Here is a 27165-nt window from a genome sequence, read left to right on the forward strand (position 1 = left end):
GAAGATTACTTACACTTTAGCCAAATACATTTAAACTCAGTTTTTCATAATTCCTGACATTTAATCCTGGTAAAAATTCCCTGTCTTAGGTCAGTTAGGATCCCCACTTTATTTTAAGAATGTGAAATGTCAGAATAATAGTAGAGAGAATTATTTATTTCAGATTTCATTTCTTTCATCACATTCCCAGTGGGTCAGAAGTGTACATACACTCAATTAGTATGTGGTAGCATTGCCTTTCAATTGTTTAACTTGGGTCAAACGTTTCGGGTAGCCTTCCACAAACTTCCCATAATATGTTGGGTGAATTTTGGCCCATTCCTCCTGGCAGAGCTGGTGTAACTGAGTCAGGTTTGTATGCCTCCTTGCTCGCACACACTTTTTCAGTTCTGCCCACAAATTTCTATAGGATTGAGGTCAGGGCTTTGTGATGGCCACTCCAATACCTTGACTTTGTTGTCCTTAAGCAATTTTGCCACAACTTTGGAAGTATGCTTGGGGTCATGGTCCATTTGGAAGACCCATTTGCGACCAAGCTTTAACTTCCTAACTGATGTCTTGAGATGTTGCTTCAATATAGCCACATAATTTTCCTCCCTCATGATGCCGTCTATTTTGTGAAGTGCACCAGTCCCTCCTGCAGCAAAGCACCCCCACAACATGATGCTGCCACCCCCGTGCTTCATGGTTGGGATGGTGTTCTTTGGCTTGCAAGCATCCCCCTTTTCCTCCAAACAAAATGATGGTCATTATGGCCAAACAGTTCTATTTTCATTTCATCAGACCAGAGGACATTTCTCCAAAAAGTACAATCTTTGTCCCCATGTGCAGTTGCAAACCGTAGTCTGACTTTTTTATGGTGGTTTTGGAGCAGTGGCTTCTTCCTTGCTGAGCGGCCTTTCAGGTTATGTCAAAATAGGACTCATTTTTACTGTGGATAATGATACTTTGTACCTGTTTCCTCCAGCATCTTCACAAGGTCCTTTGCTGTTATTCTGGGATTGATTTGCACTTTTCGCACTAAAGTAGGTTCATCTCTAGAAGACAGAATGCGTCTCCTTCCTGAGCGGTATGACGGCTGCGTGGTCCCATGGTGTTTATACTTGCGTACTATTGTTTGTACAGATGAACGTGGTACCTTCAGGCATTTGGTAATTGCTCCCAAGGATGAACAAGACTTGTGGGGGTTTACAATTTTTTTTCTGAGGTCTTGGCTGATTTCTTTAGATTTTCCCATGATGTCAAGCAAAGAGGCACTGAGTTTGAAGGTAGGCCTTGAAATACATCCACAGGTACACCTCCATTTGACTCAAATGATGTCAATTAGCCTATCAGAAGCTTCTAAAGCCATGACATCATTTTCTGGAATTTTCCAAGCTGTTGAAAGGCACAGTCAACTTAGTGTATGTAAACTTCTGACCCACTGGAATTGTGATACAGTGAATTATAAGTGAAATAATCTGTCTTGTGTCATGCACAAAGCAGATGTTCTAACCGACTTGCCAATACTATAGTTTGTTAACAAGAAATTTGTGGAGTGTCACATTCTGACCTTTAGTTCCTTTGTTTTGTCGTTATTTAGTATGGTCAGGGCGTGAGTTGGGGTGGGCAGTCTATGTTTGTTTTTCTATGATTTTGGGATTTCCATGTTTCGGCCTAGTATGGTTCTCAATCAAAGGCAGGTGTCATTAGTTGTCTCTGATTGAGAATCATACTTAGGTAGCCTGGGTTTCACTGTTTGTTGGTGGGTGATTGTCTATGTTAGTTGCTTGTGTCAGCACAGTTCTCATTATAGCTTCACGGTCGTTATTCGTTTATTGTTTTGTATAGTTTGTATTCAGTGTTCAGTGCTTTCTTTAATTATTAAAATCATCATGAACACATACCACGCTGCATTTTGGTCCGCTCCTTACGACGATCGTGACAGAATCACCCACCACAACAGGACCAAGCGGCGTGGTGACAGGCAGCGGCAGCAGGAGCAGCGCAAGAAGGACTGGACATGGGAGGACGTTTTGGACGGCAAGGGTTGCTACACATGGGAGGAGATCCTGGCGGGAGGAGATCGCCTCGAATGGGAACAGGTGGAGGCAGCTAGGAGAGCAGAGGCAGCCGGAGAGAGGAGCCAGCGATATGAGGGAACACGGCTGGCAAGGAAGCCCGAGAGGCAGCCTCAAAAATGTCTTGGGGGGGTGGCACACAGGAAGTATGGCAAAGCCATGTAGGAGACCTGCGCCAACTTCCTGTGCTTACGGGAGGGTGCCATGAAGCCGGCTCTACGCTTCTGGTCTCCAGTGCGTCTCCTTGGGCCGGCATACATGGCACCAACCAGTGTTCAGTGCTTTCTTTAATTATTAAAATCATCATGAACACATTACCACACTGCATTTTGGTCCGCTCCTTACGACGATCGTGACATGGAGTGAGAGAAAAACGAGTTTTAATGACTCCAACCTAACTGTATGTAAACTACCGACTTCAACTGCACATTTTAAAAGTTAAATAACAAATATTTAGACGATATTGCAGCGTTAGGTTCTAGGTGCTCGATGAATAGCCGCTCGGATCGGAGAGAAGGCAGAACTCATGTTAAGCTTTCCTGATCAACTGGGCCTTCTGGGAGCATATGTGGCCACATTATTACGTGACGACTTGGGAGAATGTTGATCCGCAACAGACAGCGAATCCCTGTATCAGAAGAAATACAGCCAGACTGGCCTGCTACTGTGCCTTTATATACCTTATTAACTGTCGAGAGTCAACCCACAACTGGCCCTAATGGAATGAAACGTTCAGATCACAGGGCTTTTGCACCGTTATTCAAATGACATTTTCACTACAGTTTACAGCCGAGAGTAGAAGTTTGTACTCACTTGAAAACAATAATGCAATTATTCATTGTATTGTGGTGTTGTAGGCTAGTCTAGATCATTGTATTGTCCCCAAACACGATCAATATAAGGACGTTTTCTGAGCTGCGTGTCTCATGTCTTTTCTGTTCTTTCATGTGCAATGACATACCTGGCCTCTCCACTGCCTATCAGCTATTCTTCCATGTTCTTGTGGATTTATATAGAACATTGGTGTTGCATTTGAATACATTTTATGTGTGGTAGGATTTGTAGTTAGCCTATTGCAGATCTGGACAAACTTTCCACTAAACACTATTGTTACTATGAATGGTGGATTTGAACTGAGTGTACAAAACAGGACAACCTGGCATGATGACTCCTTGCTGTCCCCAGTCCACCTGGTCGTGCTGCTGCTGCTCCAGTTTCAACTGTTCTGCCTGCGGCTATGGAATCCTGACCTGTTCACCGGACGTGCTACCTGTCCCTGACCTATTATTTGACCATGCTGGTCATTTATGAACATTTGAACATCTTGGCCATGTTCTGTTATAATCTCCACCCGGCACAGCCAGAAGAGGACTGGCCACCTCTCATAGCCTGGTTCCTCTCTAGGTTTCTTCCTAGGTTTTGGCCTTTCTAGGGAGTTTTTCCTAGCCAACGTTCTTCAACACTTGCATTGCTTGCTGTTTGGGGTTTTAGGCTGGGTTTCTGTACAGCACTTTGAGATATCAGCTGATGTATGAAGGGCTATGTAAATACATTTGATTTGATTAGAAACACCTTCCTAATGTTGAGTTGCACCCCCTTCAAACCTCAGAACATCCTCAATGTGTTAGAGCATGGACTCTACTCGGTGTCGAAAGCGTTCCCCAGGGATGCTGGACCATGTTGACTCCAATGCTTCCCACAGTTGTGTCAAGTTGGCTGGATGTCCTTTGGGTGATGGACCATTCTTGATGAACACAGGAAACTGTTGAGTGCAAAAAACCCTTGACACACTCAAACCAGTGTGCCTGGCACCTACTACCATACCCTGTTCAAAGGCACTTAAAACTTTTGTCTTGCCAATTCACCCTCTGAATGGCACACATACACAATCCATGTCTCCTCCCCTTCATCTACACTGATTGAAGTGAATTTAACAGGTGACATCAATAAGGGATCATAGCTTTCACCTGGATTCACCTGGTCAGTCTATGTCTTGGAAAGAGCAGGTTTTCCTAATGTTTTGTACACTCAGTGTATGGCAGGATAGACCGTTAGACTGGTAGACTATATTGACCTGAGGTATAGTAAGCATGCAGAAAAGTGTAGTTCATAAGGAAGTACCAAAACACCTTGATAGGGGAGGCTTATTGTCACGTTCTGACCTTTATTTTCCTTTGTTTTGTCTTTATTTAGTATGGTCAGGGCGTGAGTTGGAGTGGGCAGTCTATGTTTTGTGTTTCTATGTTTAGGTTTCTGTTTCGGCCTAGTATGGTTCTCAATCAGAGGCAGGTGTCGCTAGTTGTCTCTGATTGAGAATCATACTTAGGTAACCTGGGTTTCACTGTTGATTTGTGGGTGTTTGTTTCCATGTCTGTGTTTGTCACCACACAGGACTGTTTCGGTTTGGTTTTCGTTAATGTTCACATTTATTGTTTTGTATTTCTTAGTATTCAGTTTATATTTTAGAATAAACGATATGGACACCTACCACGCTGCGTTTTGGTCCGATCCCTGCTACACCTCCTCTACAGACGAAGAGGAGGAAATCTGCCGTTACACTTATGAAAGCAGATGAGGAAATGTGTCTAGGATGGATTAAATTATATAGTAAAACCTGCAAAAGGGCGAATGTAAACCACTGAGAAAGTCCACCATCCTCCCCTGTGCCCAATAAAATAAAAAATAAAAACTCCCCTAAGCAAAAAGAAATTGGACAAGAATCCCCTATTTTGGTCAATGGGTGATGGTGCTCCAAGGTCAAAGTTTAATTAATGCTGGTAGATCAAAGTTGAATTGATGTATATCTTAAATGCATGCCAACATTCATTTAAGTGTTCATGATGATGTTTAATTAAAACTCAGAACACTAAACAATAAATGACAATGTGAATTTACAAAACCGAAACAGACCGTGTGGCCCAAAAGTGAAACCCAGGCTACCTAAGTATGATTCTCAATCAGAGACAACTAACGACACCTGCCTCTGATTGAGAACCATACTAGGCTGAACATAAAAACCAACATAGAAAAACAAACAGACTGCCCACCCCAACTCACGCCCTGACCATACTAAAACAAAGAATAAAATAACAGAACTATGGTCAGAACGTGACAGTCCCCCCCCCCCCCCAAAGGTGCGGACTCCGGCCGCAAAACCTGAACCTATATAGGGGAGTGTCTGGGTGGGCGTCTGTCCGTGGTGGCGGCTCTGGCGCGGGACGTGGACCCCACTTCACCATAGTTTGTTTGCCTCCTCAACCGCCCCCTTGGCCTCTTATCAGCAGCGACCCTCGCCGCCAACCTCGGACTGGGGATCCTCGCCATGGGCCCGAATGGATGGGAGACTCCGGCAGTGCCGGACAGGCGGGAGACTCCGGAAGCTCCGGAGTGAAGGACGGCTCTGGAGGCTCCTGGCTGGCTGACGGCTCTGGCGGCTCCTGGCTGGCTGGTGGCTCTGGCGGCTCCTGGCTGACTGGCGGCTCTGGCGCTTCCTGGCTGACTGGCGGCTCTGGCGGCTCTGGCGGCTCAGGACAGACTGGCGGCTCTGGCGGCTCAAGACAGTCTGGCGGCTCTGGCGGCTCAGGACAGACTGCCGGCTCTGGCGGCTCAGGAGAGACTGGGAGACTCTGGCGGCTCAGGACAGACTGGGAGACTCTGGCGGCTCAGGACAGACGGGAGACTCTGGCGGCTCAGGACAGACGGGAGACTCTGGCAGCTCAGGACAGATGGGAGACTCTGGCGGCTCAGGACAGACGGGAGACTCTGGTGGCTCAGGACAGACGAGAGACTCTGACGGCGCTGGGCAGGACAAAGGCTCCGGCAGCGCATGACAGGCGGGAGCACCTGTAGGGAGAAGACGGAGAGACAGCCTGGTGCGGGGGGCTGCCACTGGAGGGCTGGTGCGTGGAGGTGGCACCGGATAGACCGGACCGTGCAGGCACACTGGAGCTCTTCAGCACCGAGCCTGCCCAACCTTACCTGGTTGAATGCTCCCCGTAGCCAGGCCGGTGCGGCGAGGTGGAATAGCCCGCACTGGGCTGTGCTGGCGAACTGGGGACACCATGCGTAAGGCTGGTGCCATGTACGCCGGCCCAAGGAGACGCACTGGAGACCAGATGCGTAGAGCCGGCTTCATGGCACCTGGCTCGATGCCCACTCTAGCCCGGCCGATACGAGGAGCTGGAATGTACCGCACCGGGCTATGCACACGCACCGGGGACACCGTGCGCTCCACCGCATAACACGGTGCCTGCCCGGTCCCTTTCGCTCTCTGGTAAGCACGGGGAGTTGGCTCAGGTCTCCTACCTGACTTAGCCACACTCCCCGTGTTCCCCCCCTAAGACATTTTTGGGGCTGCCTCTCGGGCTTCCTTGCCAGCCGTGTTCCCTCGTATCGCTGGCTCCTCTCTCCGGCTGCCTCTGCTCTCCTAGCTGCCTCCACCTGTTCCCATGGGAGGCGATCCCTTCCAGCCAGGATCCCCTACCATGTGTAGCAACCCTTGCCGTCCAAAACGTCCTCCCATGTCCAGGAGTCCTGACATCGCTGCTGCCCGTTACCACGCTGCTTTGTCCTTTTGTGGTGGGTGTTTCTGTAAGGGTTGTCTTCGGGAGAAAGAGAGGAGGACCAAAGCCCAGCGTGGTAAGTTCATGATGATGTTTAATTAAAACTCAGAACACTAAACAATAAATGACAACGTGAATTTACAAAACCGAAACAGTACCGTGTGGCCCAAACACTCACACGGAAACAAACACCCACAAACCAAAAGTGAAACCCAGGCTACCTAAGTATGATTCTCAATCAGAGACAACTAACGACACCTGCCTCTGATTGAGAACCATACTAGGCTGAACACAAAAACCAACATAGAAAAACAAACATAGACTGCCCACCCCAACTCACACCCTGACCATACTAAAACAAATAATAAAATAACAGAACTATGGTCAGAACGTGACAATCACTTACCCTTCCATTTCTTGACCAGTTGTTTGAGACAGGGATGTTGTTTCAATCTGCCAATTTATAAGCAAGTTCTCTGCATTTGAGGCTACTAAGCCCATGAAACTAGTCTGCGAGAGTCTTGATATGTTTAGCAATCTCAGACTCCGTGTCATCAGATAAGACCTTGTGTGCATCTGCTACTCTGTCATAGCCTCTCTTCACACAGGTACGTGTTTGTTTTCATTTTTGTCAATGCACCCCTTCAGTGTCATTCAATCAATTATTTCCATCCCTTGCTGCTGCTCAAATGGGCTTCTTTCCCTCTCTCACTTCCTTGGCTGCTCTCTCAAGAACCTCAAGGGGGCTAGACCCTTGCTTGTTTTATATTTGTACACTCAAAAAAAAGTGATATCTAGAACCTACAAGGGTTCTTTGGCTGTCCCCATAGGAGAACCCTTTGAAGAACTATTTTTGGTTCCAGGTAAAACCCTTTCCACATTGGGTTCTACATGGAACCCAAAAGGGTTCTACCTGGAACCAAAATGGGTTCTCCTATGGGGACAGGCGCACAACCCTTTTGGAACCCCTTTCTCTCAGAGTGTATACATGGGGGCATAATGATATCTGCTATGTAACAATAGAAAATGCCTTTCTTGAGTTCATATGCATGACACATTTAAAAAAAGATTATGCATAAAACTGACCAAATGTAATCATAATTTCTATGTGTTATTTTTTTATTTAACCAATATTTAACTAGGCAAGTCAGTTAAGAACAAATTCTTATTTACAATGACAGCCTAACCCGGCCAAACCCAGACGACGCTGGGTAAATTGTGCACCGCCCTATGGGACTCCCAATCACGGTCGGATGTGATGCAGCCTGGATTCGAATCAGGGACTATAGTGACGCCTCTTGCACTGAGATGCAGTGTCTTGTGTTGTTAGACCGTTGCGCCACTCGGGAGCTCAATAGTGGTCATTGGATCAACTTAACCCATGGTCATTGGCTCAATTTTCCCCAAGGCAAACATTTTGACTATATTAGCCTGATGTATAAAACAATCTTAAAATTATTATTATTATTATAAAATTGTGGTTTAGATACAAGCATCATAAAACCTTAAAATATTACCTTTTGAAAATCAATTTTTTGCAAGTAACTTACCACTTTTTCCATATGGTTTCTCTTCACAGACTCCATGAAATGATCATCTCTTCCTAAATATTTGGTCACATGACTCATTTTGTGTATAGTTTCCTGTGTATGGTCTCCCCTACATGTCTGACCAGTAGCCATTTTACCAACATGCTGCTTTATGTTTAATCAATCATCGTTCAATAGAAAAGTCTCTCATGTCCTACCAATGTTTCATTGTTCTCTCTGTTACTCGACACCTGCAGCTGCTGTTGTTGTACTACTCTGCAATCTGCAACCCCTCTACTTTCCACAGCAGGTGAACTGGGTGAGGATGGGGGGATATTCATTTCTTTAACACGTTACTCAAGTTAGGGGTACACATACTTAGCCGGAGTGCTCGGCTGCACTTGATCTTTTTCTACTTGTCAAAAGCAGGAGCAGCCATAACAGCAGAGGATCAGCAGGGAGTTGGGTTGGGGAATTAATTCACAGAAACAGAGAGGGAGAGAGGAGAACCATGTTCTCATACAAGATGTTTTCCTTTTGTTCAGCTGCACAACCACACCTTAAATGAGGAGAGGGAGCAAGAGAGAGCACTGGACAGGGTGGAGGAGAGGAGGGGAGGAGGAGAGGTGGGGGATCATTGAATAGCTGGGCATAATGTGCTCTGGGCAGTCCCAGACCCAGCTGTTTTCCATTCTGTGGGAGTCCAAGGAGTGAGAGAAGGAGTGGGAGAAGGAATAGAGGGAGAGAGGGGAAGGGTGGACAGGGAGAGGAAGAGAGAGGAAAAGAGACACAGAGAGAGAATCATGTGGTGAAGAACATGAGGGTTGGGTATGACATACGACCGAGTTAGAGGTCTGAGTAGAGAGGAGAGATCAGAAGATCAATACCCTCTTAACAGCTCTGCCCCTCAACAGACACTCACATACACATGCTAGCTCCCTTTATAGGCTAAAGTGGTGTGTGATTGTGTGTTTGTTTGGGGGGTGGGGGGGCTAAATGCTGAGCAGACAGACAGCGTGTGTATGTCCTGACTCTGGCAAGGACCCTGACCCTGAGGATGAAACAACAGTCAGATTGCCCTTCTCATCCAGTCCCCCCTCACCCCTGCCTTCCTCACCTCGGTCCCCCACCTTCCTCACCTCGGTCCCCCACCTTCCTCACCTCGGTCCCCCACCTTCCTCACCTCGGTCCCCCACCTTCCTCACCTCGGTTGCCCGCATCCTTCCCCTCACCTCGGTCCCCCGCCTTCCTCCCCTCTCAACGGTCCAGTGGTGTAAAGTACTTAAGTAAAAATAGTTTAAAGTACTACTTAAGTCATTTTGGGGGTATCTGTACTTTACTATTTATATTTTTGCCTACTTTTACTTCGCTACATTCCTGAAGAAAATAATGTACTTTTTACTCCATAAATTTTCCCTGACATCCTAAAGTACTCAAGAAGTAAAATGGTCCAATTCACACACTTATCAAGAGAACATCCCTGGTCACCCCTACTGCCTCTGATCTGGCGGACTCACTAAAAACAAATGCTTCGTTTGTAAATTATGTATGAGTGTTGGAGTGTGCCCCTGGCTATCCGTCATTTAAAAAAAAACAAGAAAATGGTATTGTCTGGTTTACTTAATATACAGAATTTGAAATGGTTTATACTTTTACTTTTGATACTTAAGTACATTTTAGCAGTTTAATTTACTTTTGATTCTTAAGTACATTTCAAACCAAGTACTTTTAGACTTTTACTCAAGTAGTATTTTACTGGGTGACTTTCACTTTTACTTGAGTAATTTTCTATTAAGGTATCTTTACTTTTACTCGAGTATGACAATTTAGTACTTTTTCCACCCCTGCCTCAGTCCCCCGCCTTCCACCCCTCACCTCGGTCCCCCGCCTTCCTCCCCTCACCTCGGTCCCCCACCTTCCTCCCCTACTTCTCCAGGGTTCAACGCTGCATTCCAGACGCCACACACAGCCAGGCCTGCATACTGTCCACACACACACACACAGCCACTCCCATCCCTAGATGTTGTTTTCCTAGAAGACTACTGGGATGTCTATGCAGAATGGTGGTACACTCAGTACCTAGGGGCCTTGTTGGTATGACCATCTGAAATGGAGAGTTACCTTTGGCTGATATTTGGCCTAATTAGTTCCACCTGGTCAAATTCTTGGTACATATACAGTTGAAGTCGGAAGTTTACATACACTTAGGTTGGAGTCATTAAAACCTTTTTTTGAACGACTCCACAAATTTCTTGTTAACAAACTATAGTTTTGGCAAGTCGGTTAGGACATCTACTCTGAGCATGTGTAACAGTATAACTTTAGACCGTCCCCTCGCCCATACCCGGGCGCGAACCAGGGACCCTCTGCACACATCATCAACAGTCACCCACGAAGCATCGTTACCCATCGCTCCGCAAAAGCCGCGGCCCTTGCAGAGCAAGGGGAACTACTACTTCAAGGTCTCAGAGCAAGTGACGTCACCGATTGAAATGCTATTTAGCGCGTACCACCGCTAACTAGCTAGCCGTTTCACATCCGTTAAACATGAACAAGTAATCTTTCAAACAATTGTTTACAGACAGATTATTTCACTTATAATTCACTGTATCACAATTCCATTGGGTCAGAAGTTTACATACACTAAGTTGACTGTGCCTTTCAACAGCTTGGATAATTCCAGAAAATGATGTCAGGGTTTTAGAAGCTTCTGATAGGCTAATTGACATCATTTGAGTCAATTGGAGGTGTACCTGTGGATGTATTTCAAGGCCTACCTTCAAACTCAGTGTCTCTTTGCTTGACGTCATAGGAAAATCAAAAGAAATCAGCCAAGACCTCAGAAAAAAATTGTAGACCTCCACAAGTCTGGTTCATCCTTGGAAGCAATTTCCAAACGCCTGAAGGTACCACGTTCATCTGTACAAACAATAGTATGCAATTATAAACACCATGGGACCACGCAGCCGTCATACCGCTCAGGAAGGGGACGCCAGACACGTTCTGGCTCCTAGAGATGAACGTACCTTGGTGTGAAAAGTGCAAATCAATCCCAGAACAACAGCAAATGACCTTGTGAAGATGCTGAAGGAAACAGGTACAAAAGTATCTATATCCACAGTAAAACGAGTCCTATATCGACATAACCTGAAAGGCCGCTCAGCAAGGAAGAAGCCACTGCTCAAAAACTGCCAGAAAAAAAGCCAGACTACGGTTTGCAACCACACATGGCGACAAAGACCGTACTTTTTGGAGAAATGTCCTCTGGTCTGATGAAACAAAAACAGAACTGTTTGGCCATAATGACCATTGTTTTGTTTGGAGGAAAAGGGGGATGCTTGCAAGCCGAAGAACACCATCCCAACCGTGAAGCACGGGGGTGGCAGCATCATGTTGTGGGGGTGCTTTGCTGCAGGAGGGACTGGTGCACTTCACAAAATAGACGGCATCATGAGGGAGGAAATTATGTGGCTATATTGAAGCAACATCTCAAGACATCAGTTAGGAAGTTAAAGCTTGGTTGCAAATGGGTCTTCCAAATGGACCATGACCCCAAACATACTTCCAAAGTTGTGGCAAAACAGCTTAAGGACAACAAAGTCAAGGTATTGGAGTGGCCATCACAACGCCCTGACCTCAATCCTATAGAAAATTTGTGGGCAGAACTAAAAAAGTGTGTGCGAGCAAGGAGGCCTACAAACCTGACTCAGTTACACCAGTTCTGTCAGGAAGAATGGGCCAAAATTCACCCAACTTATTGTGGGAAGGTTGTGGAAGGCTACCTGAAGAGTTTGACCCAAATAAAACAATTGAAAGGCAATGCTACCAACTAATTGAGTGTATGTAAACTTCTGACCCACTGGGAATGCAATGAAATAAATAAAAAGCTGAAATAAATCAATCTCTACTATTATTCTGACATTTTACATTCTTAAAATAAAGTGGTGATCCTAACTGACCCAAGACAGGGAATTTTTACCAGGATTAAATGTCAAGAATTGTGAAAAACTGAGTTTAAATGTATTTGGCTAAAGTGTAAGTAATCTTCCAACTATCTTGAGTTCCAACTGTACATGTACTTGGCAAATAAAAGTGATTCTGATTGGGCTATGAACTTTGCTTCAGCAGCCTCTATCTGCCAGCTCCCCTGTACGGCCAGCAGGGCACACCTTGGCAATGCCCTAAAAGCATGAACATGTTCTCAATGTAACCAAAGTGAGTTTAAATTATGTAGATTGAATGCTATCCTTGGCATGTGGCTCCATATGTTTTTTACGCTCCTATCCTTGTTGATCATGATCTCATATACTGTATCTACTGTGTGTATATCAGTGATTAAGTATATGCCCATGAGTCTGTGCCTTGCAAGGAATAAGAGTGCTTGTGTGACAGGCTGGGGGGGATGGTGGTGGGGTATGGGGTTGTTGCATAGTTATAGCACCCACCGTCTGTGGTATCATTCTGGGTCAGGGCACCATTGCCCGATACCAGACACCTCAGACCTTTGCCATTTGATTTGACGCGTTGCAGGGGGGCAGAGTGAGGTATGGCAGGCACACTGCCAGTGAAGCCCCACCTCATCAGAATCTGCCCTGGCATAGGCATCTCTGCCTTTGCCCCGCTACCCCTGCCCGCCAAGGCTCAGGACAGGAATACAGCTAGCTGGGGCACTCTGGGGAACTCACTATTGGAACACTGTATATCATGTTGGTATACAGTGCCTTGCGAAAGTATTCGGCCCCCTTGAACTTTTTTTTTTTTTGTTGAATTTTTACCCCTTTTTCTCCCCAATTTCGTAGTATCCAATTGTTGTAGTAGCTACTATCTTGTCTTATCGCTACAACTCCCGTACGGGCTCGGGAGAGACGAAGGTTGAAAGTCATGCGTCATCCGATGCACAACCAACCAAGCCGCTGCTTCTTTAACACAGCGCACATCCAACCCGGAAGCCAGCCGCACCAATGCGCCGGAGGAAACACCGTGCACCTGGCCACCTTGGTTAGCGTACACTGCGCCCAGCCCGCCACAGGAGTCGCTGGTGCGCGATGAGACAAGGACACCCCTACCGACCAAGCCCTCCCTAACCCGGGCGACGCTAGGACCTCCCGGTCGCGGCCGGTTACGACAGAGCCTGGGCGCAAACCCAGGGACTCTGATGGCACAGTTGGCGCTGCAGTACAGCGCCCTTAACCACTGCGCCACCCGGGAGGCCCCAGCCCCCTTGAACTTTGCAACCTTTTGCCACATTTCAGGCTTCAAACATAAAGATATAAAACTGTATTTTTTTGTGAAGAATCAACAACAAGTGGGACACAATCATGAAGTGGAACGACATTTATTTGATATTTCAAACTTTTTTAACAAATCAAAAACTGAAAAATTGGGCGTGCAGAATTATTCAGCCCCTTTACTTTCAGTGCAGCAAACTCTCTCCAGAAGTTCAGTGAGGATCTCTGAATGATCCAATGTTGACCTAAATGACTAATGATGATAAATACAATCCACCTGTGTGTAATCAAGTCTCCGTATAAATGCACCTGCACTGTGATAGTCTCAGAGGTCCGTCAAAAGCGCAGAGAGCATCATGAAGAACAATGAACACACCAGGCAGGTCCGAGATACTGTTGTGAAGAAGTTTAAAGCCGGATTTGGATACAAAAAGATTTCCCAAGCTTTAAACATCCCAAGGAGCACTGTGCAAGCGATAATATTGAAATGGAAGGAGTATCAGACCACTGCAAATCTACCAAGACCTGGCCGTCTCTCTAAACTTTCAGCTCATACAAGGAGAAGACTGATCAGAGATGCAGCCAAGAGGCCCATGATCACTCTGGATGAACTGCAGAGATCTACAGCTGAGGTGGGAGACTGTCCATAGGACAACAATCAGTCGTGCACATATCTGGCCTTTATGGAAGAGTGGCAAGAAGAAAGCCATTTCTTAAAGATATCCATAAAAAGTGTCGTTTAAAGTTTGCCACAAGCCACCTGGGAGACACATCAAACATGTGGAAGAAGGTGCTCTGGTCAGATGAAACCAAAATTGAACTTTTTGGCAACAATGCAAAACGTTATGTTTGGCGTAAAAGCAACACAGCTCATCACCCTGAACACACCATCCCCACTGTCAAACATGGTGGTGGCAGCATCATGGTTTGGGCCTGCTTTTCTTCAGCAGGGACAGGGAAGATGGTTAAAATTGATGGGAAGATGGATGGAGCCAAATACAGGACCATTCTGGAAGAAAACCTGATGGAGTCTGCAAAAGACCTGAGACTGGGACGGAGATTTGTCTTCCAACAAGACAATGATCCAAAACATAAAGCAAAATCTACAATGGAATGGTTCAAAAATAAACATATCCAGGTGTTAGAATGGCCAAGTCAAAGTCCAGACCTGAATCCAATCGAGAATCTGTGGAAAGAACTGAAAACTGCTGTTCACAAATGCTCTCCATCCAACCTCACTGAGCTCGAGCTGTTTTGCAAGGAGGAATGGGAAAAAATTTCAGTCTCTCGATGTGCAAAACTGATAGAGACATACCCCAAGCGACTTACAGCTGTAATCGCAGCAAAAGGTGGCGCTACAAAGTATTAACTTAAGGGGGCTGAATAATTTTGCACGCCCAATTTTTTAGTTTTTGATTTGTTAAAAAAGTTTGAAATATCCAATAAATGTCGTTCCACTTCATGATTGTGTCCCACTTGTTGTTGATTCTTCACAAAAAAATACAGTTTTATATCTTTATGTTTGAAGCCTGAAATGTGGCAAAAGGTCGCAAAGTTCAAGGGGGCCGAATACTTTCGCAAGGCACTATATGAGCTTCTCAATGAAATCACAGAACAGAGCTGGCTCATTACCCAAGAGAAGTTTTCATTTACAGTATATAGTGAATTTCTGTATTTGAAGATAGATTATTTTGTGGCACTGACCGTGTGAATGTTCTGTGTCATAATGTACCTACCTATTCGTTGAACGTGAAGTTGGTGGTGCAAGTAGAGCTCTATATTTCAGGTACAGCGTTCTCTCTTTTTTTCTTCCATGTCAAGAAGCAAGTCATAGCAAGGTGCTGGCTATGGATCCATATCCGATATGTATGGAAATTATACAATGATTTCACATGTGCTGTGAATAGCCTATCAGGAAACGTGCACACATGGTGTGTGTGTACATGTGTGTGTACATGTGTGCGTCTGGCTGCTCTTGCTCTTGCTGACAGGGTAATTGACCTGTTCAGTGTTGCATATGGACCTACTGTGATGCATGAGATTCCGCTGAAATTCTTACTTTCACATGAGGTTCGTGTCTCTGTTCCATTGGTCTTTATTTCCGAATGCATAAAAAAATACAAGGTAATCACCATTGACATTCGGCGATACCTCAATGAAATATTTCCAGCACAGGTGATAAAAGCTGCACTTTTTGATTAGTCTCTCGGAAGGTAAAATAGCTATCTCACTCATCTCAGGTATTTGATGGAAGCCGAATCACAGACTGCATTGTGTGAGCTGCCACTGTTTGGCACATTGCGGTGAAGCTCTTCAACAAAACACTAGGGGCTCTATTCAATCCGTAGGACTGAAGATCAGCTTTATAGCAAGATTGACAATTAAAGGCAATGCTCCCGTGGTGGCGGAGACGCATTCACGGTAAATGCTGCATATGTCGGCTCAATCAGAAATGACCTTTAAATGTGAACTGTGCTAGAATGCAGATATTCTGCACTACGGATTGAATTGAGCCCAGGTGCTGAAAGACAATCTTATTGATTTGAATGGATTAATTCCTTAAAAGTGACTAGAAAAATCAAATGAGAAGACAGCCGCTTTGTGAAACCATTATGCAATTCATTTTTATTGCCAAGTTGATTTTGAGTATAGAAACAAACAAAAAACATACAATTCTCACAATGGCTTGAAAAAAATTAAAGCCTTATCAAACATGATTTATTAAGACACAATTGTAATGTACACAAAACAATGACCTATAAAACATTTAGACATGCAATAAATACATTCATTTCACTAAAGCAAAATAAGAACAATATTGACCATGTAAAGTAGAAACATACTGTTAGTTTTTTTGTGTATTGCTTTCTATTCAAAACCTTGGTTTATATTTTCAAGAAAGCGCTTGAAAAAATGTTTATATTTGAAATTAATAAAATAAAAAAATACTGGTGTGCTTGTTTGGTAAATAAAGTTCCATTATCTCCCTGGAGACAGAATAATATCTGATGTCAATTGGTTGTTTTACTGTAAGTTCAGTGCTTCTGTCTTCCCCTTTCTCTGTCTATCCCTATTCAGTCTACATACCTGCTGAACTTTCCTACTCTGTCTATCCCTATTCAGTCTACATACCTGCTGAACTTTCCTACTCTGTCTATCCCTATTCAGTCTACATACCTGCTGAACTTTCCTACTCTGTCTATCCCTATTCAGTCTACATACCTGCTGAACTTTCCTACTCTGTCTATCCCTATTCAGTCTACATACCTGCTGAACTTTCCTACTCTGTCTATCCCTATTCAGTCTACGTACCTGCTGAACTTTCCTACTCTGCAACCACAAATTCAAATTCTACTTCCACCTCAATCACCCCAGTAATCTTTATCAGATGATGGACCAAATTCACCATTTCTATATGGGATCAAATTGGTTGTGTGTGTGAGTTTAATGTAAATGGGCAGTGTGTTTAGGAGTGTGTGGACCCTCGGCTCTGTGACATTCTGGCAGGCGTCTCAGTGTGTGTTCAGTTCAGGCCGTCAGTAACATTGCCTTTGCTTTAGTAATGACTTTTTCTACAAGAACTGACACTCCAAATGGAGCAGGGAAGCCTAATTAAATCTGACCTAATCTGGAACAGCCAGTCATGAACAGTGACAGGGCAGTCTGCCATCCAGCTGTGTGTTTGTTCATGTGTCTGCATTTTGTTTGTGTCTGTGTGTATCTGTGTACTCATACATGACTATTAGACCCCAGATTAGATCCGAAACGGAACTGCTATTTTCACCAAAATAGTTGTGTTTTCCTGTTAAGTTGTTTGTTGTTTCAGTCAATTCACTTTAGGAGAAGTACCGTAAATGAATCATATTAATAGAGTCAAGCCTTGAGAAACGGCAATATGATATTCTAGATTACACGGTGTCTTCGTAGTCTGTCTTGTCTGTTGATCAGGTCTGCGGTCTGACTATTTCACTGCCCGGTGGAGACAGAACGCTCCAAGCAAAACACGCTGAAGAAGATATGGGGCAGCCACCAGCCACAACTCCCTCCTCTGCTTCAACAAAGACTGTCTGTCTCTGTCATGTGGAGACTGGGTGATGATTTGAAGGCCTGGTAAGAAGACACCAATGCTGAGGGCACCCAGACTGAGACGCCAACATGAAAACCTGACGATGCAGCAGTTCACCGCCACTCAGTTTTCTATGTTGTTTACTTAAGCTATGACTGGTACTTCAACTCTCTCATTCTTTCTCTCTATTTCTTTCTCTCCCTCTCCATCTCAGCACATGACTTGGCTGGTGGAGCTGTGGTCTGGCTCAATTGTGCAATTTCATCCACTCATGTTTACTTTACTGGCATCTTTCTTAGCATATTTCCCTCTGAACATTTCTTGTCTTATCCTGCGTTTCCTCAATAATGATGGTCTCTGTCTCTTATATTCCTTTGAAAAATACTTCTGGACTTGAAAAGCAAGCACATAATAACGTCGTCAAATTTTGAAGTTCATTTTGGAACTTGATCAGGGTGTTAAGAAAAATAAAGTAGTTGTTCGCATAAACATTTAGACAACTGTCTTCTTCAGCAGGAAAAACAACTGGAAGCGACTTGATCCTGGGAGAGAGGGAAGGAGGAGTAGAGGAGGAGGGTTGGCGGCGTGGGCTAGTGGTTTGTGCTGAGTGTCAAGAAGAGAGCGGGAGACAGATGGAGGTGAGAGCAGTGCTTTGAGGTAACGAAAGGAAGAAAAAGTAGGAGATCAGTGGTTGGATCGGGGAGAGAGGAAAAGGAGGACAATGAGGAAGCAACATGCGAGAGGAAAGGCGATTGAGGAGGGTTTTAGGGGGTCACGAGGGTAATAAAAATTATAATTCAATGAATTTTCCAGAAAAGTGCAGTTTGGGGGAATAAATGGAGGAAAGCAGCTGCTTGTAATAAAGGCCAATGAAAGTGTCAAGTCTCTCCTTCCCTTCTAATTCAACCCGGTCCACTGTGGGAACCAGTGGAGGCTCCTCAGAGAAGGAAGGGGAAGACCATCCTCCTCAGTGAATTTCATAAAAATAAAAATGGTAAAACATTTCAAAAGTTATCCTTTTTAGATAACACTATACAAAATATATTCACGTCACCAAATAATTGATTCAAACACTTTTTTTGCAATGAAGGTCTACAGTAGCCTCAACAGCACTCTGAAGGGTAGCACCATGGTGTAGCCAGAGGACAGCTAGCTTCTGTCCTCCTCTGGGTACATTGACTTCAATACAAAACCTAGGAGGCTCATGGTGCTCACCCCCTTCCATAGACTTAGACAGTAATTATGACACCTTCCAGAGGATGTCCTCCAACCTATCAGAGCTCTTGCAGCATGAACAGACATGTTGTCCACCCAATCAAAGCATCAGATAATTAATCTAGTACTGAAAGCATAAGCTACAGCTAGTTAACACTGCAGTGCATACAATGTGGTGAGATAGAGAGTTTGTAATGTTTTTCAGGCTCACTTACTTAGCTAGTTTAGTTTATTCAAACAACCTGCTCAAACAGAGGGATGCTATGTTGGCTAGCTGGCTATGACTATCCAACACAACACTGGAACTCTTCCCATTCAAGGTAAGCTTTTGGTTTTACTCATTTATTGCCACCGGGGCCCATCGGTAAACTGCTTACTGACTGTACATTGTAAACGTATTGTTTGATTGTAGCGGGTTTACTAACACATTAGTTCTATTAGCTATGTTGACTAGGACGTTACTTTAGCTAATATGGTGACAACAGTGTAGACCGTGTGTAGCGGTTCTGATATGGTTTGGAAAGGTTTTTTCGCCTGGTCACAGACAGCTGATGTGTTGTGCATTGAAGTCCAGGGAAAAGGTGAGAGGAGGAGAGTGCATAGATGACAGAAGGAATACAATATGGCTGCTATCAAAGTGAACTGTGTTTATGCGTGATCAGGGGTGTATTCATTCTGCCGATTCTGTTGAAAAAAACGAAACGGGGATAAACATACATGAATTTGTCCAATAGAAACTCTCGTTTGCAACTGTTGGACTAATGATTACATCCTAGATCAGCTAGATACAGGCAAGTGTCACCTCAAATGTTTCTCTCGACCTGTGCGCACCTACATTGTAAACTTTCATTCATAGGCTGGGTTGTAGCAACCTCATGATGGGTAAAGGGAACATTTGATTATCATGTAGTAGCCTAAACCTATCACATTACATTGAACTGGGTGAATGGAATCTGAATGACAGTGATCCAATATGCTGCAATAGAAATAAGGCCATGCTCAAACATTTTTTGTTGTTGTTAATAGACCAATAAGAAAGAGAATTCCAAACCTCTCTGCCAATAACAGCTAGTTTTCAATTTTCCCCTCCCTACTCAGATCACTCCCAGACACAGACTTGCTTGAGAAATTGCTCTTTGCTAAGAAGCTATTTTTTTGGGATAATTTTGATTGAAACAATCAAAGTAAGGTACTTAATTAATACCCAGAAAGGATGCAATATTTAAATAAAAACAGCTTCATTAGACCTTTAATTTGTTAAGAGTTTTCTGAAAAAAATTTAAATAAATAAAAGGCAGGAAGAAGGGAAAAAGATAGGGAGGCTCTTAATGTTTTCTGAATGGCGAGGTTTAGAACTAAGATCAGTCTTTCATATTTAAACAATGGGCTTATGTCCACCCTGCTGAGCTCTCCATGCTCCTCTCCCTCCCTACTCCCTCCCAATCTTCATCTGTCTCTCTATCGGTCTGCAAGCAGATACACACTGCACATCCTGCTCAACGCTAAGGCCCAGCCAACAGTTTACTTCCTGCTCCTTCACTCCTCTGCTCTCCTTCACACCAGAACTATTCCCAGAGCATACATTAACCGGCATTCATATACTCAAATAGCATGTGGACACAAACAGACAAACCAACACTTCCCCCTTTAAACTCACGCACACACACACACACACACACACACACACTCTGCCCCCCTATATGTCATTTCAGAACAGTAACGCTGGACATTATCTGCCTCTCTCTTCCTGTACAGATTTGGAGTGTCAGTGGAAACTATTTCTTTCTTGTTTTAACGGTGCGAGAAAAGGAAACGAGAGAGAGTGAACTAATGAATGAGAGACAGAACGAGCAGGAGAGATTTATATTCCCACCATTGACATCAACTTCAAATGGGCTGTTCCCTCTCGTCTATGGGGCTTCACATGTCTGTGGTCCAACCTCATACTGCCATGATAAATCGAAGATTGATATTGTCCACTGCCCCTGTCAATTCACATGTCATTTAAACTACTTTCTTATGTTATAACAAAACAGCTGTGCCCATACAGTTTCCATGTAGACTATTTTTCTAAATGAACTTTGGAGCCAAGTGTGGATTTTTGTGTTTCACGTAGGCTGCTGGGAACCGCTGCATGTACTGCAGTCCAAAACAAGCTGGATTAAAGTGTGTTTGTGTATAAATACACACAGCCTTATTCATCATCAGCTCACAAAGCCTCCTCCAGAGAAATGGGTCAAACAACTTGAGGCTATAGCTTTCATCCACTCAGAGCCCAGCCACTGTTTATCTGTTTAGGGAAATACTGAGAAATACATCACTCCTGGTGTGCAACCAAACACGTCACTAAACATTAAGGCTTCGGGTGAAAAATAAAAGACCTAATTCACATAGACAGTATATACGTTTCTTTGGAACCAGAGGTATTACCTTATGTCTTGCCTTACAAGCCCTATCAACATTTACATTTGTATATTATGTTGAATTAAAGTTAACACTTTTGTTTCCAAAGGTAAGAGAAAATCACCAGCTTGACTTTTCCTTATTAAGATAACGTCATTGGTCAAACCTCTACAAAGCCTCTACTAGGACAGTAAAAAGGAACATGTACACAGCATATTCAAATAAGAGGAAAATGTTAATATCATGTTATCAACAGAATTATAAGACAAGTAAAACATCTCATAACCATGAAATAACCACAGGTTTAACACAGGACTATTGTCCCCTCAAAATAAAAAATGATAATGTATGTAAGTGTCTGTGTCTGCCTGTACGTATGTGTGTACGTGTGTCTGCCTGTACGTATGTGTTGTTTGGTTGCTGTGTAGCTAAAGCGTCGCGTCCCCATGCTGGGTTCAGTCCTGAGGTAAGCACCAGTTTCACTTTGCTTTGGTTCAAAATCAAGACAGAAAATATGTGACAGAAAAACAACACCTTGATATGCTCATTATGCTACAGAATAAAACCCTTCAATTAATGTTGTACATTAATACAATCCCACAATAGTAGGGATTATTGTCTCAGTCTCCAAGCTAAGGTTTTAAGATTCACTAAGTCTATCACAGTGCATTCATGGCTTTAGTCTTCACATTCACCTACTGAGGTTGGCATTGGCACTATAGTGGTCAACAAACTCCAATCGGACATAAGGTCCGACAACATAGACAAATAATAAGCCAGCATGCTCTTTGGAATAAACATTCTAAAACATTTAACAACAAAACAATAAGTGCCTTCAACCCACAAACCCATAAGTGCTCATCAGTTGATAGAGACGTGCCACTGCACTGTACTGTGCCATGTTTGATAGCCTCCTAAGCAGGGAGACAGGGAAGGGCAGATGTAGGACTCGGCTCGGCAGTGCTTGGGTGTCTTGTTATGGTGTGGATCAGAGGGGCTGGATGGCAGGCATGAAATGGGCCGTCAGGCCGACAGACAGTGTGAATTGTCAGGGAGAATGTGAGATTTCACAGGGATTACTGGAAGACTGGGAGGCCAGCAGCTGGGCTGTGCTGTTCACCCACACAGACAGCGCGGCCTGCCGCCGCACCACGAGCAAAGCACTGTCAGAGGCAGCTAGCGCCCAGCTCTCATGTTCACAACGTCGTCACATTAGCAGCTCCCAGTCCCTGTGTGTGTGTGAACGTGTGTGTATTAAGGCAGCAGCGGAGCAGTCACTTTGGCCTGTCAATGATAGCACAGCCCTCTGTCAGAGTTGAGACTACTATGGGTCAAAAGGATTCAACGTGGTTAGTACTATTTATGCTCAGAATGGGACAATTGTCAGTGCTGATGAATCATCTGTGTAGGAGCAATTGCTGCTATTGATAGAGACTGATTAGGAGTAATTGACTCAAGCCTCTCAGCACTGACTTGGATGGCCTCTCTGTGCTCTCCTCTGGTGAGTTGAATAGCTGTACCCACCATTGTAAATTCACTGAACAAAAATAGAAACGCAAAATGCAAAGTGTTGGTCCCATGTTTCATGACCTGAAATACAAATCCTAGATATTTTCCATACGCACAAAAAGTTCATTTCGCTCAAATGTTGTGCACAAATTTGTTTACATCCCTGTCAGTTTGACAAGGTAATCCATCCAGCTGACAGGTGGCATATCAAGAAGCTGATTAAACAGAATGGTCATTACACAGGTGCACCTTGTGCTGTGGACAATAAAAGGCCACTTCAAAATGTGTAGTTTTGTCACACAACACAAAGCCACAGATGTCTCAAGTTGAGGGAGCGTGCAATTGGCAGGCTGACTGCAGGAATGCCCAACATAGCTGCCATAATGTTAATTTCTCTACCAAACTGCCGCCAATGTTGTTTTAGAGAATTTGGCAGTAAGTCCAACTAGCCTTACAACCACAGACCACGTATAACCACACCAGCCCAGGACCTCAACATCCGGCTTCTTCACCTGCGGAATCATCTGAGGGGGTATGCCCTTTTGTGGGGAAAAACTCATTCTGATTGGCTGGGCCTAGCTCCCCAGTGGGTGGGCCTATGCCCTCCAAGGACCACCCATGGCTGCACCCCTGCCCAGTCATGTGAAATCCATAGATTAGGGTCTAATGAATTTATTTCAAGTAACTGATTTCCTTGTATGAACTGTAACTCAGTAAAATCTTTGAAATTGGTGCATGTTGCGTTTATATCTTTGTTCAGTATATTACAACACGTCACAGGCAACACCCATTCTTAGTCTACACTCCACATCACTGGATGTTAAAGCCATGGAGAAGGATTGGCGTGTCATCAGTTGGGTATGCACCATGATGCGTCCCAGTTGTGAGATCACAGGGTTGTGCTACTCGCTACTTTCTCAATAACAATTTGAAGGCACCTGGATGCAAGTCAAAATATGATTGGAAAAATACGAATAAAGAGAGGTTATGGGTTCAAAGGGTTATGGCACTGAGTGTACAAGTCATTAAGCTACTATTACTGTCACTTAATATCAGTCTCTCTGTACACAACATCATGATCAGAGTACATAACAACGGTAGAAAAACAAAGCACAGATAACTTTACCTAAATGGTGGAGTGAATGCTGTTTTCAGTTAGTCCCTCCCTCGTGACTAGAACAGCTGGAGCATGGCGTAAAACTGGATAGGGAGATAGAGAGAAAAATCCAGTACCCCAAAAAACGAAATTAAGAAAAAGTGTTCCAATCAATTGCAAATCCCAAAGCTTTGGCTTTTTCTTTTGTTCAGCAGTCCTTTCAGTTCTGGACAGGAGCCCTGAATCTTGTCCATATGTGCTTTTTTCCCATTTTATGTACAATTACAATAGTAGTAGTACAAAAGTACATTTAGTACACAGGTGTAGGGTCAGATTACAACACTTTCTGGCAACAGTTTCTTTGGTTTTTCATTATGTACAAAAAACAAAGAAAAATTGATCTTTGGTTCTCAATTTGTTTTTGGATCGGTGGTTTGCGTATACATAATACTACACTGTTTTGAGTGGGTATTCCTTGGTCAAAATATAATAGAAATAGCACGTTTCTCATTCTAGGAAGATCTTTAAAATGCATATAATGCAAACTTAGGAAAGAAAGGCACTTATAAGAGTCTACACAGTTTGTGGGCATTCTTTAGGCCAAGTATTGGCCTTAGTCTGAGGTGCAGATACTGATGGAGTTGAGGTGAATGACATTAGAATACTGTAAGTTAAGTTGTGTGCCCACAGGATTGTGTGGTAGCCAAGGCCTTGCTGGGGGTGACTGGTCAGAGGGTTTTAGCTGGGGGAGTAGCGTTCAATGGTACGAGAGTGAAAGTCAGAGAGGGACCCTGGGGGAGGGGGCAGGGCCTGGACCCCCAGGACATCCATCTTGTCATGGTGGCTGAGGCGCAGGTGTTCGGCTGCCAGTTTGGACAACGGGAACATGCTCTCCATGGCATGCTCTGCCAGCAGCTCAGAAGCCTTCTCCTGCTTCAGCCCCAGGTGCTCTGCTGCGTATTTACTCAGTGGGTAGATCCCCTCCGAAAAGTCCAGCTTCAGCTTTCCGTCGGCCGTCAGAGCCCCTCCGCCCCCCCCACTGCTGTGCATCTTCATGTGGCTGATGAGGTTGCGCTGCTGGGCGAACTTGCCCCCGCACACCTGACACTCATAGGGCTTCTCCCCGGAGTGGATGCGCATGTGCTCTGTGAGGCGGTACTGGCGGGTGAAGCGCATGCCACAGTGGTCGCATGCAAAGGGCTTGAGTCCCAGGTGGCTGCGCATGTGGCGGGTCATGGTGCCGCGCTGGGTGAACTTCTTGCCACAGATGCTGCAGGGGTAGGGCCTTGTGAGCCAGTGGGTCTTCTCGTGCTGGCGCAGCGTGGCCGGGTCCTTGTAGGACTTCTCACAGGAGTTACAGCGATAGGGTCTGATGATCTCCCCCAGGACCTGGCTGGACTTCCCCTCCAGGCTGTTCAGGCTGCCGTTACCATTGCTGTTGCTACTGTTGTTTTTGGGGTTGCTGCTGCCAATCTCCCCTCCAGAGTACAGCTCCTCCTCTGTGTGGGTCTCCACATGGGCGTTGAGCTGCTCAGAGCTGGGGAAGCCCTTGTCACAGGGGATGCAGACGTACAGGTTGTCCCCAAAGCTCTCAGGCTCGTAGGGTAGGTGGAACCTCCCCATGACCACTGTGGGTGATGGTCGACCCTCACTACTGCCTGTCCCCTCACTGCCTGAGCCACTCTTCTCCTCCTCCCCATCACAGCCCACCCTACGGTAGCGATCATCGCTCTCCTCCCCTGCTTTGTGATGGTGGTTGTGATGCTGGTGGTTTTGGTCTCCGTTTCCACCCCGTTCCTCCTCATCCTCGTCATCCTCTTCATCCTCAGCTGTGTATGACAGTGGCTCATGCTTCACCCAGCGGTAGATGTTGCCCATCTCCCTGCTGGGCTCTCCAGCCTCTGTGGGGGTGTCGGGGCTGAGGGGGCAGGGGTAGTGGTCTGGACCTTGGGAGCTGGAGCGGTGGAGGTGGGGCAGGTGGGGCCCCAGGGGCTTATTAAGGTGGGGGTAAGAATGAGGTGGGAGAGACCCAGCCTGATCAGCTGTCTCCATCTTCTCTGTGGGGTAGGCCCCGCCATTGTTCCCCGGCATTGGGCTGGTGCGGCCGCTCAGCCCCCCCTCCCGCTCCTCATCGTGGTGGGGCAGGGCGTGGGCCAGGTGGGGGTGGGAGGGAGTGTTCTGGGACTGGGAGTTGGGGCTCTCCTTGGAGAGGTCCAGGACATAGATGGGGGAGCAGTTCCTGTCAGAGTGAGCTGGGCGCAGGCTGGGCTGGGCAGGCAGGGCTGAGGGTGTGGAGGGGAACACCTGAGGGCCCTGAGAGGAGGTGGGGGCATACAACTCCCCTGCATGGGTGGCATGGGGGTGGGGTGGCAGCTCCTCTAGTGGTGGGGCGCGGGGCGTGTGGGTGTTCACAACTCCCCCTGGGTAGCAGGACTGAATAACAGGGGTGGACACCCGATACCTGCCCCCTCCCCCTAAACCCAAACTATTGGGGCCCATCTTCCCATAGGGCAGAAAGGCAGGAGTGGGGCGGAGATGGTACTTCCCATTTCTCCTCATCTTCTTCTTACACAGTGCCACTAAGTCCAGCAGCTGCAGATAGCTAGCTGCAGCCAGCACGGCCCCCAGGTTGGGCTCTGTTGGGGAGCTGGGGTCTCCCTCCGTCAGACGGCCCGTGTAGATGTAGTCTAGAATGACCCGGAACACCCCGGGACTCACCATCTCGTGGTCTAGGTTGATGAGGTTGTCATGGACGACCAGGGACTTCAGGTAGAGGCTGCTGGCGGCCAGAATATTCTTATGGGCTCGGAACAACGCGTTCTGCACCACGATGATGACATCACACAGGAAGCCCTTGGTGCGCTGGGTGTTGAGTTGCAGGAGGAGGTGTCTAGCATGACTTGGGACTTCCATGGCATGGAGCATCGTCGTCAGACCGCCACCTAAAACAGCAGATATCTGTAAACGTCATGCAGTGCCAGTCAATATCTACTGTATATAGTTCCTATATTTCCTAATATACTTGCATGATATTGTGGCACATTCCCCAATTACTTTTTGTCTTCTTTTTATCTCTTTAAGTGAGACATTTAAAAACGAAGCACAGTGCTGACAAGGGTCTGATTTGGCATCCGTATACTAGAAATAAATAAAGTGAACTCAAATCTACATCTTCAAATCGAATTTAAAGCAGTCAATTTAGGAAGTAAACTTAAAAAACAATTTGAAATTTGAAAAAAAAACAGGATCCATTTTCAATAACTTCCCAATAAACTGAGGAGCATAAACTATTTATTTTTTTAATACATTTTTGAATTTTAAAATTAAAATCACTTCCAAATTTGACCGCCTTCAATTTGAATTGACCCCAACCCTGCTATTAGCTGAACTCTGCCACTGTATCCCATTACTTAACTTGGTTTTGATGAATCGTAATGATTCCATGTAAGGAAAAATGAACAGATAGGCTCCAGATTTACAGTAAAGGCAGCACACAT

General features: G+C 45.2%; 1 protein-coding gene across 5 annotated transcripts in view; it reads right to left on the bottom strand.

Annotated features, from left to right (window-relative positions):
* Positions 1-27165, bottom strand: part of LOC139382347 (hypermethylated in cancer 1 protein-like) — an 86625-nt gene that overhangs the window by 51581 nt on the left and 7879 nt on the right. For 2 of the 5 annotated variants that reach the window (XM_071126320.1, XM_071126319.1), the window contains exon 2: positions 15984-26610. In XM_071126320.1, the coding sequence (XP_070982421.1) occupies positions 24407-26593 (2187 nt within the window). In that variant the 5' untranslated portion in view covers positions 26594-26610 and the 3' untranslated portion in view covers positions 15984-24406. Of the gene's footprint in view, positions 1-15983; positions 26627-27165 lie in introns of those variants that run through there. The other 3 variants (XM_071126318.1, XM_071126321.1, XR_011628631.1) reach the window with 2 other exon arrangements.

The sequence above is a fragment of the Oncorhynchus clarkii genome, chromosome 24 (genome assembly GCF_045791955.1).
Source record: "Oncorhynchus clarkii lewisi isolate Uvic-CL-2024 chromosome 24, UVic_Ocla_1.0, whole genome shotgun sequence".
Classification (NCBI taxonomy): domain Eukaryota; kingdom Metazoa; phylum Chordata; class Actinopteri; order Salmoniformes; family Salmonidae; genus Oncorhynchus; species Oncorhynchus clarkii.